Consider the following 14,520-nt stretch of genomic DNA (forward strand, 5'->3'; position numbering starts at 1 on the left):
ACCGGGACAGAATCTGGCGCCCCGACCGGGACTAGAACCCGGTGTGCTGGCGCCGCAAGGCGGAGGATTAGCCTGTTGAGCCACGGCACCGGCCACCTCTGTGTAATCTTATGATTACAGCCTACTGAGCCGCGGCGCCGGCTGGAAATGCTTATCAACTCCATATTCCAGACCTTATTTCCTTAGCCCTTTACTTAGAAACTCCAATATTTTATTTGTAATGTCCCAATTCCATGACATAATTTTTAAAAGAAAGGTTTATTATTATTATTATTATTAATTTGTTGGGGGCCAGCATTGTGGTGCTGCAGGTTAAGCCACCATCTTGGATGCCAGCATCCCATATGAGTGCCCATTTGAGTCCTGGTTGCTCTACTTCTGATCCCACTCTATTAATGGGCCTGGGAGAGCGCTTGGGTATGGGAGATCTGGACAGAGTTTCAGGCTCCTGTCTTAGACCTGGCCCAGCTTCCTTCCTTCACCCCTCCCTCCCACCCCGCACCATCTGAGGCCATCTGGAGAGTGAGGCAGCAGATGGAAGATCTCTGTGTCTCCCTCTCTCTCTCTAACTCTGTTTTTCGAATAAATAAATAAACCTTTAAGAAAAGGAGAAAGGTAAATGGTGCTGCAGGCCCTGTAGCGCAGTGGTTAAGTGGCCCCTTCGGATACCCACCAATCCTATCAGAGAGCCTAATTTACGTCCTGGCGGTGCCGCTTCTGATCCAGCTCCCGGCTAATGCACCAGGACGCAGTAGATGATGGCCAAGTGCTTGGGTCCCTGCCACCAGAGATCATACCGGGGACCTAAATGGAGTTCCTGGCTCCATTCCTGGCTCCAGTGAATCGGCACATGCGAGACTTTTTCTGCCTCTCTCTCATCCTGGACTTTCAAGTAAGCAAGTAAGTAAATAAATATTTTTTAAAAAAGTCAAAGGCTTGTAAGGAAGCTACCAGAAGCCCCTCATTACCAAAACTACCTGTCCTTGTTATCAGTCTGTTGCCCACGCCCAAGTCTGCCTTTCTTGTTCTGTTTGGTGCGAGTGGAGCTGGACCCTGCCAACATTTCTCCTGCCAGCAGACGGCGCTGGAGGGACACCAAGGAGGAAGAGGATTCCCCTTGCTCTGTGGCACTCTTCCCTCCTGCTTTGCAAGGGCAAGGCCAAGGTGCCAAGCTTCAATGGTGCCATTTTGGGGACTTCTCAATGGGTTTTGCCCTATACACCCACATGCCACGCCCCAGTGGGCAGCTTCCCACACTGCCCTCCGCCATGAGCTCCGAGGCCAAGCAAACAATACACAGAGACCACGTGACAACACAACCACAGCTCGCCATGAGCTCCGAGGCCAAGCAAACAACACACAGAGACACACGACAACACAACCACAGCTCGCCATGAGCTCCGAGGACAACCAAACAACACACAGAGACCACAGGACAACACAACCACAGCTCGCCATGAGCTCCGAGGCCAAGCAAACAACACACAGAGACCACAGGACAACACAACCACAGCTCGCCATGAGCTCCAAGAACAACCAAACAACACACAGAGACCACGTGACAACACAACCACAGCTCGCCATGAGCTCCGAGGACAACCAAACAACACACAGAGACACATGACAACACAACCACAGCTCGCCATGAGCTCCAAGAACAACCAAACAACACACAGAGACCACGTGACAACACAACCACAGCTCGCCATGAGCTCCAAGGACAACCAAACAACACACAGAGACACACGACAACACAACCACAGCTCATCATGAGCTCCGAGGACAACCAAACAACACACAGAGACCACACAACAACACAACCACAGCTCATCATGAGCTCCAAGGACAACCAAACAACACACGGAGACCACACGACAACACAACCACAGCTCGCCATGAGCTCCGAGGCCAAGCAAACACCACACAGAGACACACAACAACACAACCACAGCTCGCCATGAGCTCCAAGGACAACCAAACAACACACAGAGACCACACGACAACACAACCACAGCTCGCTATGAGCTCCGAGGCCAAGCAAACAACACACGGAGACCACACGACAACACAACCACAGCTCGCTATGAGCTCCGAGGACAACCAAACAACACACGGAGACCACACGACAACACAACTACAGCTCATCATGAGCTCCGAGGCCAAGCAAACAACACACAGAGACCACATGACAATACAATGGCTCAGAGACGAGAGTTGCCACTGGATGCAGCAAATGCACAAGTCTCAAATTTCTTCTTTTGGTCACAGAAAACACTTCAGAATTACACATGCTCAAGAAGTACTAATTGCAATACATTCACGCCACAGTAGTTCACGTGATTGTCTCCAAGGAACGTGGGCACTGCGCATTGAGAGCTTTTTCTCCTGTTTCTTTAAGCAGTAACACAAATGCCTACTTCCTCAAGCTCCCCCATGAGCAGAAATAAGGCCAAGTGTTGACCTCCATTTGTGGTAAGACAAGAGATGGGGGTCTGGTGCAGCAGGTTAAGTGGCCAGCAAAGCCAGCAGCCCATATGAGCACCAGTTCCAGCCCTGGCTGCTCTGATTCTGATCCAGTTCCCTGCAAACGTGCCTGGGAAAGCAGCAGAAGATGGCCTAAGTGCTTGGACTCCTGCCATGTGGGAGACTTGGATGGAGTTCCTGGCTCCTGGCGTCAGCCTACCCAGACCTGGCTATCACACTCATTTGGAGAACGAGCCAACAGATGGAAACCCCCCCACCCTCGTGTCTCTGTGTATGTGTGTGGGGGGGTGTTTCCCTCTTTCTCTGTCACTCTGCCTTTGAAATAAATAAACAAATTAAATACAGAAAGAAAGGAAGGAAGACATAAATAAATAAATCAGCGCAGGAGCTCACTGGAGATGTTAAAGAACAAAGCCACGAGAGGCAGGAAGCAGCGCCCCTGCAGACTTTGCGGAAGACACCAGCAGGCTTTGAACCTGAACCCTCCACAGCAGGTGACCCTCACCAGTGGGTAACAGCGGTTTCGGTTTTCACTGTCCGTTCTGACAGAGAATCAGCTGATGAAGTAGAGCGCCGAAGTCCAGGTGCCCGAGAGAGGACGTGTGCGGATACTGCCCCGGCTCCCAAGCACAGGAGAGGAGGGCGGCGACAGCTCTCTGCTCGGCGCAGCAGGAACGGCCCCGGGGGCCAGGCGGGGACAGTGCACTGACCAAGGATGCCTTCACAGGCTCTGCGAGATACCATCGCCTCCTAGCAGGGAGGTCTATGTGGTTTCTTGTTTTTAAATTATTTGCTTCTTTTCATTTTATTTGAAAAGCAGACACACACACACACACAGGAGAGAGAGAGAGAGAGAGGGAGAGAGAGAGAGAGAATCTTGCAAACACAGGTTCACTCCCCAGAGGGCCACAACAGTCAGGGGCGGGGCAGGCTCAAGCCAGGAGCCAGGAGCTCTGAGTCCCCCATGCAGGGCAGGGATCCCTGCACATTAGCCATAACCTGCCGCCTGCCAGGATGTGAGCAGCAGGGAGCTGGGTGGAAAGTGGAACACATGGGCCTTGAACCAGGCACTCCGCTATGGATATTACAAGTGGTGTCTGAACCGCTGCACCAGGTGCCTGCCCCATATGTGTTTTTGGTAATTTTCTGTTTTATAATAGCTTTAGATTTACAGAAAAGTTTCAAAGGTAGAACAGAGTTCTCAGATACCCCAGTTTTCCCTGTTTTTTAGGATCTTATGTTATCATGGTTTACTCGTCAATTAATGAAGCAGTGCTGACACATGGTTACAACTGAAGCCCTCACTTTATCTGGGTTTTCTTAGTCTGTTGCCTAATGACCCTTTTTTAAAAAAACTTTTTGACAGGCAGAGTTAGACAGTGAGAGAGAGAGAGAGAGAGAGAGAGAGAGAGAAAGGCCTTCCTTTTTCCGTTAGTTCAATCCCTAAGTGGCCACTACGGCCAGTGCATTGCAACCGGTGCGTTGCGACCGGTGCGCTGCACCGATCTGAAGCCAGAAGCCAGGTGCTTCCTCCTGATCTCCCATGCGGGTGCAGGGCCCAAGCACGTGGGCCATCCTCCACTGCCTTCCCGGGCCACAGCAGAGAGCTGGACTGGAAGAGGAGGGACTGAGACTAGAACCCAGGGTGCCAGCGCCGCAGGTGGAGGATTAGCCTAGTGAGCTGCGGTGCCGGCTGATTATTGTATTTTAATTATTGCTAGCATATTTGGGAATATGAGTTTCTTCAAATACCTCAACAAATGTCAGAACTGAAAATGTGTGTCCAGTATAAAGTCTGCCAAGCTCCGGTCTCTGCGACAGCAGGCAGTAACTCCCAGAAGCCAAGGCTGCCCAGAGGCTCATTCGGCTGCGCATACTGCAATTCCAAAGACCCAGACAGGTGTCCAGGCCGTTCCTACAGCGGTCAACTTATACACTGTCCACACTCCCCCAAAATAGCCAGGCCACCAGCCCCAAACACCACCCGTCTGGAGTAGTGACCCCTCTCAAGACAAAAGGCAAGGTTCAATCAAATCCTAAGTCGTCCCAACAGAAAATACTTCCCAAGTGTCAACAGGAACAATAACGAAACTTTTCCTTTTTGTTTCTCAAGTGAGTAAAGGAGTAAAGTCCACATTGGGGCACAGAAAGAAGTAGCTCCTACCAGCTTGCAATGTCTGGGGCCGCGGGCATTCCCCTGTGATGGGAAGCTGCCGAGGGTAACTCTAGTAAGTAAGTGTGAACGAGCTACAGACTTTGCCTACAACACCTTGTGGATGTCCACTCTGCCTTAGTGATGGGAAGGAGGCCCTAGTGCTGGCAACTTTGGGGCACTTAACGTTACTGGCGGTGCTGGCAGGGGACAATGTGTAGCTCAATAAAAAACGCAGTACCCGACTGACCCCCTGGAGCTCAGGGGTGAACACTCGCAGCGTAATACACATGAGCCTACAGACGCGTTCCGTGAACCAACCAGTACTCACCGTGTTGGCCAGCTCTGCGCAGCTTCCGCGCGAGGGCGGGGCCTGCGCCCGCAGCCTGAGGAAGGCCGCCTGCTGGGGCACAGGGTGTCCGCCCCACTCCAGAGGCTTCTGCAGGGCAGACTGACTCTGCAAGTCCAGGCTCTGCAGCTCCCTGGCTCCGCAGTCGTATTCCCAGCTCTCCCCGGCCACGGAGAAGGCACCTGCATCCAGGAGAAACAGAGAAAACAAAGACATCTCAGCCACTGGCCTAGAGTGGCCGACCGGCCGCGCTCAGAGCCTCCGACCCTTCAGAACCCACATGGAGCCCAGGCCCCCACTCACACAGACACTGGAGTCTGGCCCAGGACTGCACTCACACAGACACGGGGAGCCTGGCCCAGGACGGCACTCACACAGACACGGGGAGCCTGGCCCAGGCCCCCACTCACACAGACACGGGGAGCCTGGCCCAGGACTGCACTCACACAGACATGGGGAGCCTGGCCCAGGACGGCACTCACACAGACATGGGGAGCCTGGCCCAGGCCCCCACTCACACAGACACGGGGAGCCTGGCCCAGGACTGCACTCACACAGACATGGGGAGCCTGGCCCAGGACGGCACTCACACAGATACGGGGAGCCTGGCCCAGGACTGCACTCACACAGACACAGGAGCCTGGCCCGGGCCCCCACTCACACAGACACTGGAGACCTGGCCCAGGACGGCACTCACACAGACACGGGGAGCCTGGCCCAGGACTGCACTCACACAGACACAGGAGCCTGGCCCAGGACGGCACTCACACAGACACGGGGAGCCTGGCCCAGGACGGCACTCACACAGACACGGGGAGCCTGGCCCAGGACGGCACACAGACACTGGAGACCTGGCCCGGGCCCACTCTCACACAGACACGGGGAGCCTGGCCCAGGACGGCACACAGACACTGGAGACCTGGCCCGGGGCCCACTCTCACACAGACACGGGGAGCCTGGCCCAGGCCCCCACTCTCACAGACACTGGAGACCTGGCCCAGGACTGCACTCACACAGACATGGGGAGCCTGGCCCAGGCCCCCACTCACACAGACACGGGGAGCCTGGCCCAGGCCCCCGCTCACACAGACACGGGGAGCCTGGACACAGACGCGGTGTCAGGCCGAGCATGGGAAATAACCACTCAATGAATCTGTGCCCCCAAACAGAAATGCTTGGCAAAGCAGCCTTGGAGAGACAGGCACGGGGTTACTATAGCAACCTCCGCATTTCTGTCGGGGGGGGCAGCTTAGGCTAGTTATCTCCACATGCTTTTCCCAGCCGAGGAAGAAGAGGGGAAGTCGAGGCACGGCACCTGGCGTCCCTTGCCAGTGTCCACACACTCCTCCCTGGAGGAGGCTACCAACAGCCACACTGCGCTTCACAGCTGAGCGTCAGCCAATGAACACACGCGGCAGTGCTAAGCGTCACTCCAGGCCGTGCTCCTACGCCCTCAGGACCTGATTCTCCATGCTGCCAGTATCTGGCAGCCTTGCAGGCCACGTGTACAAAGGGTGGAACCACAAGAGAGCTTCTGTTCACGCTAAGCGCTGCTGTGTGCTGACTTTGTGTGATTAGGGTAGAAACTTGCACCACGTTTGACCCACTGTATATTTTGGGTTTCTTTGTTATGACCCCTATCTTACCTATCAGAGCACACCTAGCAAGAAGCTAAAAATTGCAACACAATGAAGGGCCAGCGTTGTGGTGTGGTGGGTTAAGCCGCCACTTGCAACGCTGGCATCCCTTATAAGCAAGTTAGGTCCAAGCTGCTCCACTTCCAGTTCAGCTCCGTGCTAATGCACCTGGGAAAGCAACAGCAGGTGGACCAATACCTGGGCCCCCGCCACCTACACCCACGGGGAAGACCCAGATGGAGCTCCTGGCTCCTGGCTTCGGCCTGGCCCAGCCTCAGCTGTGTAGTCATCTGGACGGTGAAGCAGTGGATGGAAGCTCACTTGCTCTTACTTTCTCACTCTCCCTCTCTCTTGCCCTCTCTCTGTAACAGTTTCCCAAATAAATATTTTTAATAAAAATTATAACACAGTGGGGAAGTACAATGAGAAAAGTGGCCCTAGAGGAGGGCGGCTGAACACAGCCGAGCTGAGAACAGCAGCAGGTGCTCAGGGCAGGCTTCCTGGAGCAGAAAGCCCCGCACTTCAGCTGTCACGCTTGCTAGAAAAACCGAATTGGAGAAAAGCTTGTGCTCTTGTTCTGTTCATTTCCACGTGGCTATCTCCTCTGAGTGCACCTGGGTGCTGGAGCCGGGTCACATGCCTTTCTTAGCTGCAAGAGAGCCCAGAGAAATGTGTTTCCTGGCTCCTAAGGTGAGCCATTTCCTGAACAGTGGAAGGGCACTGTACTGGGTGGAACAGACAACACCACCGAGGTCCACAGCCTGACTCTCTGCTGGGTCCGGGGGATTCGGCAGCGAGCATGATTAACTGCAGTCCCCTGCCGTGGTCGTTCACTCTGAGGGTCTGGGACCCACGGCTTCTGATGACAACAAAGGGACTCAAGACGAGTCCCTGCTCCCTGAGAAATGAGAGCGCTCACCAACCACGCCTTACCTCCTGAGTACAGTCTCGCGCACTGCACTGGAGCAGCACAGCGGGCTCTGAGTGGATGTGCTGGCCCCTTCTCAAGCACCGGTGAACCCACTGTGATGACGAGAACCCTCTGCAGGTGCTCCCCGCTGCTCACGCTCCGCAGCGCCCCCTGTCGGTCCTGCCCATGGGCCGTGTGGCAGGAGCAGCAGCTGCCACGGCAGCGGTTGTTTGCTTCTCCCAGTGCTATCCATCATCTGGCTGGTGCAGCCGGCTCTGCGGTCCTTCAGGTAGGCCTCCTTTCCCTGGCTCCCATCGTCTGCTGAACTGCTGCCTGTTCGTCCCGACCCCAGGGGGCTGGCAAGCTCAGGGCTGCCTGAGGTCAGAGTCGAGAAGTGCACCTCCACACTGGACCGTGACCCCCATCTTATGGGTAAGACAGACACCGGCCGGGCCTCATCCGTGGTATCCCCAGCACCATGCACGTGGCCTGTGAGGTATCAGTCATTTAATACACACGGATCGGAGGAACTGTGGAATCATCCATGGCTGTACTACACCAGGGTTTTACTTTCTAACCTGGAAGAACAACATGGGAATCGCTTTTTTTTTTTTTTTTTTTTTTTTTTGACAGGCAGAGTTAGACAGTGAGAGAGAGACAGAGAGAAAGGTCTTCCTTCCATTGGTTCACCCCCCAAATGGCCGCTATGGCCAGTGTGCTGTGCCAATCCGAAGCCAGGAGCCAGGTGCTTCCTCCTGGTCTCCCATGTGGGTGCAGGGCCCAAGCTCTTGGGCCATCCTCCACTGCACTCCTGGGCCACAGCAGAGAGCTGGACTAGAAGAGGAGCAACCAGGACAGAACCGGCGGCCCAACCGGGACTAGAACCCGGTGTCGCTCCCCCTCTTCGTGGAGGAACGACACTGAACCCTGCGCTGTTCTTTCGTCTGCTCGGCCCTCCCCGGGTTTGCTGCTGGTTCTTCCCGGGTTGGCTACTATCCCTTCCACCTCCGTGGAAGGGCAGTTCCCCCTGGCCACATTCCCCACTTCCGCAGGGGAGCGGCACACCGCCGGCCGGCTTTCTCGGGGGCTGCACGGGTTCCCTTAGATGTTCCCCATAGATGTTCCTGGTGCATGCCGTCTCTCTCCTCCTTTACAGTCCTCCTCCGCCAATCCCAACTCGGCTGCCCACACGCCGAGTACGCTGCTCTCCTCCAATCAGGAGCAAGTCCTACAGTTTATTAGTTGAACTGGAGGCAGCTGTGCAGAAGCTGTTTACTTCTCTCCCAGCGCCATATTGTGGGAGAGCAGATGCATAGAATAAGTCTTAATTCGAGTAACTTAGTCTAGTCCGGATTGCTCCCCACAACCCGGAGTGCCAGCGCCGCAGGTGGAGGATTAGCCAAGTGAGCCGCGGCGCCGGCCTAGGAATCACTGTCTAAAACCTAAATAGATTCCACATTAAATTTCTTCTCTATGCAAACAGGACGCCGCATTTTCTAATAGTGAAACACAGTGACTCTGGGATAAGGCAGTCATGGTGTAATCCACTATGCCACATTAACAGACCCAAACCTGGCCGCTGCAGAATCACACAAGCAGCTTAGCCAGGCTCTGTCCTCAGCAGCAGGCATGAGGCCCCAGTGACCGCCCAGGACGAGACTGGACCCTCTGCTGAGGAGCCACGGCCATCGAAACAGCACCCTGAGGAGGGCAGGTGCAAGCCGCAACCTGCTCCCGCTCCCCCTCATCTGTCTTTGGTTCAGGTCTTTCTGGATGAAAGTCATCATCCTGAGACAACCTGAGACAAAGACTGGCCATCAGGTTGCGACACTGCTGCTGAAAACCCTGGAAAACTGGGCCTGGTGGTCACCCACCTTCCTCTGCCCCCAGAGGCCTGCTGGGTCCTAAAGTTCCAAGGCTCATCCTCGGCCTCGGGCCAGCCCCCGTCCACTCCCGCTGACCTGAACTGGTCCCCGTGATGCAGGCAGGGACAGGCTGCAGGCTCCCCCTCTCTTTTCCCATCCTCCCTGCTGGCCTGCTTTCCGACAGATTTCAAGAGCTGAGGAATAACAGATACTGTGAGAGACGGCGAACGCTGACTCAGTGTTAAGACTAATCCCGTGTCCTAATCCCGGCTGTCCAAGAACAGGCAGGACTGCATTCTGGCTGTCTGGGGCTCTCCACGTTTCCTACTTCTTTTCTTGGCTACGGTGCTGGGGCGGCAGAGAGGGTGGGGGCCTATGACTTACTCTTTCAGATTTCACTTTCTTCTTTCTTTCATTTTTTTAAGAAGATGTATTTATTTATTTGAAAGACAGAGATACAGAGAGAGATCTTCCATCTGTTCATTCACTCCCAAGGTGACTGAAACGGCCAGGGCTGGGGCAGACTGAAGCCAAGAGCCAGGAACTTCTTCCAGGCCTCCCATGTGGGTGCAGGGGCCCAAGGACTTGGGCCATCTTCTTCTGCTTTCCCAGGTGCATTAGCAGGGAGCTGGATCGGAAGAGGAGCAGCTGGGTCTCGAACTGGAGCCCATATGGGATGCTGGCACTGCAGGCAGAGGCTTAACCTTCTAAGCCACAGTGCTGGCCCCTAGATTTCACTTTCATGAAGTCTGCAGTGAGAGCCGAGGAAGGGGTTCCTCTCTCATCTCTAGAATCTGTATTTGTGAACTAACACAAAACTCCGTGCCTAACACTCAAGTTGTTTATTCCTCATCAGAAGAAGCTTTGCACACACACTACCAGATTTTTAATTCCCCAGTTCTGCATAACGTTGCTCTTGTGAGTGGGGGTGGGTGTCGTCACGCAGTCGGGGAAGGTGCCGCTTGCGACGCCCCCACCCCACATCAGAGTCATGGGACTGAGTCCCACCTCCACTGCTGATCCGGCTTCCCTGGGGAACAGCAGATGATGGCCCAAGTATGTGGGAGACCAGGCTGGAGTTTACGGCCCCTGCCTTCAGACAGGCCCAACCCTGGCTGTTGGAGGCATCTGGGGAGTGAATCAGGGGATGGAAAATCTCTCTGTGTGTGTTGCTCTGCCTTTCAAATAAATAACCACTTTAAAAAGGAGAGAGAATTGAAGGGCAAGAAGCAGCAGGGAGGCAATTTCAATATGATTGGTGTTTTGCTACCTGCACAGCGCGGGGACGTCCCCATGGACTCGGGGTTACACCCCCGCACAGGCCCATGCCCCTCAAGGAGGAGGCTGTGCACTCCTTTCCCTAGCAGAGACCATGACTGTCCTCTCGCTCACGAGGCTCCAGCCAGCAGGCCTTCCTCGGCCTTGGACGTACTGGTCTCGCTGTGGCCTGGGAGGGCAGTGGAGGGTGGCCCAAGTGCTTGGGTCCCTGCGCCCGGGTCCTGGCTTTAGATTGGCACAGCGCTGGCCGTGGCGGCCATTAGGGAGGTGAACCAACGGAAGGAAGACCTTTCTCTCTGTCTCTCTCACTATCTATAACTCTCTCTCTGTATCTCTCTCTCTCACTGTCTAACTCTGCCTGTCAAAAAATTAAAAAAAGGTCACATTTCCTATCTGAAAATAATATTCATATTGAGAAATTCATATGTAGTACACACATAAAATATACATATATGCATGGATTTCAATTTTTTGCACCAAAAACCAGCTTATCGTTTCATTCTGTTTTCCACGAACTTTTTGATGTGCTTATGATAGGGACTCTGGGAGGCCCTGGGAAGGGGGGGAAGAAACATACAGGGTGTAGCCCCCCAGGAGCCCTAGGGCCTGGAGAAACAGATACAATGTGACCTTCAGATATTGTCAGTCCTGTACTGGGAACCTCTATGCAAAACAGGCTGCTCTGCTATCAGTCCCCCGACTGGTTCATGTCATCAGTGTAGGCCTTAACCAGTCAGAGGAAATCCTTCCTTTAAACACTCATAAAATATCCCGCGCCAGGCAGTCCTGGCCAGTCCTGTGCGGCAACCTCGGGGCAGCCCCTTTGAACCTCGTCCGCTTTGCTCACTCATCCCTGTCTGTGGGCCTCATTCTTTGTGGTCATGAGACAATCCGGAAAAGAGAAGCCGTGACAGTCTCTGGAACCAGGCAGAGGAGAGAAGCTGTGACATGAGGGGAGAAGCTGACACTCCCTGGAACCCGGCAGAGGGGAGAAGCTGTGACACGAGGGGAGAAGCTGACACTCCCTGGAACCCGGCAGAGGGGAGAAGTTGGCAGGACGCTGACTGCACAGCACCCTGCAGTGTGGAAGTCCAGTGCGCCTGGGCCCAGATTAGACATTGCTGGGAAACCCTGCTCTCAGAGTGTGCTAACAGACAGCCTGGCAAACACAGGGCCACCAGCCCTGCTGTGGACTTGGCAGCTAAGCCTGGTGCTTCAAGCTCATCTTCCAAGTGCCACCCTGTGGCTGGGCTCCAAGGTCTGAATGACCAGGCTTATCCACCCAAGGCACAAATAGTGCAGGCGTCCAGTGAGCGCAAGGCCAGCAAAGTCTCTGGTGTACCCAGGCCCACCTGCAAGACAGCAGTGACAATCACAGTGTGGGAGACCTGGAAGAAGCTCCTGGCTCCTGGCTTCAGATCGGCCCTGCTCCAGCCGTTGCAGCTGTTTGGGGATTGAACCAGCTGATGGAACATTTCTCTCTCTCTTTCTCTCTGCCTCTGCCCCTCTGTAACTCTGCCTTTCAAATAAATTTTTAAAAATAAGATAAAATAAAACAAAAGATGGGGATAACATATGCTTTACAGGTTGGTTGTGAGGGTTAAATCAAATTGAAACAAAGAGAACACTTAAGATTATCCTTGGCAAAGGGTGAGCGAACCATCCAACACTGGCAATTTTCTGATCATATCTCACATTTTAAAAAATCGCTTAAATTAATTTATTTGAGAAGCAGAAAGAGAAGAAAAAAAAAAAAACTGTCACGCACTGGTTCATTCCCCAAATACCTGACACAGCGATGTCTGGGCTGGGTCATAACCAGAAGCAGGGGCCTCAACCCAGGTCTCCCCTTTGGCTGCTGGGAATCCAATCAGGTGAGCCATCACCACTGCCTCTCAGGTTCACAACACAGGAAGCTGGAGTCAGGCGCCAGAGCTGGGTGTTAACCAGGCACGGTGACACCAGGCAGGCACTGTAACTGCTGCGCTAAACCTGCAGGTGTCTAACAATCCATGCTAGACAACTGAACGGGACACAGATATATGGGTAAGACACGCTCTCTTCCAGCTACCAAGATGTACCTCTTACAACGACCAAGTCAAAAATCAAAGCACGTGGCACCGAATTGCTGCCTAAGATTTCACACAATAGTTTTGTACTTAATATTAGCATTACTGTAAAAAAGTGAAAACAGCCAATTTCCCTGGGCCAAATCCACATTTCTCTCAGTATGGAATAGTGTTTTATTAACATTTATTTTTGCATCTACTTGAAAGGCAAAGCAACAGAGAGACAGAGAGAGACATATCTTCTGTTAGTCCTCAAATGCTCACAACTGGCTGAACTTGGGAGCCAAGAACTCCACCATGGGCCTCCCACATGGGTGATGGGCCCAAACACTTGAGCCATCACCTGCTGTCCTCGCAGGGTGAGTTAGCAGGAAGCTGGATCAGTAGTAGAGCAGCCAGGACTCAAACCAGACACTCCAAAATGGGGCGTGGCCATCCCCGGCCACAGCGTCCCTGCTGTGCCACAAGGCTCACCTCACGACATTCGCTTACCAAGTCAGTCTCTGCTTACGGGGTCCGATGGACTTTGCTTCCCTACTCTACTTGCCTTCCAAAACCCGCAGCCAGGCCACGAGGCAGGGTGCCCAGCCCTGCAGCAGCAGGAGTCTCCCTTCAGACCCGTGCTCCGGCCACCACGCAGGAGGCTTGCATCCCCGCACAGGCAGGTGATGGCGCAGAGTCCAGGGGTCCCAAGACTGTGTTAGTGAGTAGCCTTGGATGGCACAACGCTCAGAGGCCATTCACCCTTCAATTATGTGGACAGTTCAGAGGCTGTTGCTGGTGAGCGAACACATACTACTTTTCAAAACACCAGAAGCAGCTCCCTGTCAGAATCTAGCTTTCCCTCACCCTCGGAAAGCAGCCCGGGAGGATCCAAACACAGCAGCAGCTGGGGCCCGCCTGCCGCCACAGCACACTGCTGTTCTCGATGAGGGGCCGCCAGCAGGGGCCACAGCAAGCTGCTGAGACCACAGCAGGACGAACACGCCAGTCCCCGGTCGATGCATGGTCCGAGCCTCAGAAGGCGCGTCCTCGGGAACACGTGATGCGGCAAACGCAGGCCAGCTGTCCTAAAACCTGGGCAGGAAAGGATGATAAATAAAGCCTCACCATCCTTCTTGGGGAAAAAAATCCACAATTCTGAGCACATCCTCTACAAAGGTAGATAATATTGCCTCCCAGGCATCAGAAGCCCGAGTTACCGTCTATTAACGTCCTGTGTGGGCATGCATGTCACCCGTGCCCTCCTCCCACGGACAACCTACGGAATTTCAGTGGGGCACCAGACACAATGCAAGCCCTCTTCTCCTCCCTCCAACTCTAAGGCAATAAAATAGGCGGCAAAACAGAGGGAAACGCACTTCCACCAGTGAAGTGTGTCCATCAACACCATTACAATCAGCGCACAAGCAATGACGCACTGACGTGTTCAAGCTCAGGCCTGAGAACTCCACACGGGACCTGCCTGGAAGACGACTACAGGGGCATCGGGAATCAACACACTTACAATTCTCTGCTCTTTCCCAAATCTAATATAAAAGGCAAAGCGTCTGCCCTTTGGCAGTTAATAATCTAGTTACGAGAGCACAGCTCAGGCGAGCGTCTTTAACCTTTAAAAAAAAAAAAAACAATTAAAGGAAGCCTTGGAAGCTTTTATCTTGCACCAGATACATGAATGAGAAAGCGCGAGAGCTGATTCAGGGCTAAGGGAGTCAGAGGCGAGCCGGGGAGAGCGGAGAAGAGGCTTCACAGCGAAGGCGTGTCGGCCGGGCTTCA

The 14,520-nt window shown here is 54.0% G+C and overlaps 1 protein-coding gene across 3 annotated transcripts in view; it reads right to left on the minus strand.

Annotated features, from left to right (window-relative positions):
• The window catches only part of LOC149125987 (uncharacterized), a 171,737-nt gene that overhangs the window by 30,778 nt on the left and 126,439 nt on the right, over nt 1-14,520 (minus strand). For all 3 annotated transcript variants that reach the window (XM_089334801.1, XM_089334800.1, XM_089334799.1), the window contains exon 3: nt 4,968-5,167. In XM_089334801.1, the coding sequence (XP_089190927.1) occupies nt 4,968-5,167 (200 nt within the window). The remainder of the gene's footprint in view (nt 1-4,967; nt 5,168-14,520) is intronic.

Source organism: Oryctolagus cuniculus, chromosome 6 (genome assembly GCF_051225735.1).
Source record: "Oryctolagus cuniculus isolate XC-2025 breed Fujian yellow rabbit chromosome 6, ASM5122573v1, whole genome shotgun sequence".
Classification (NCBI taxonomy): domain Eukaryota; kingdom Metazoa; phylum Chordata; class Mammalia; order Lagomorpha; family Leporidae; genus Oryctolagus; species Oryctolagus cuniculus.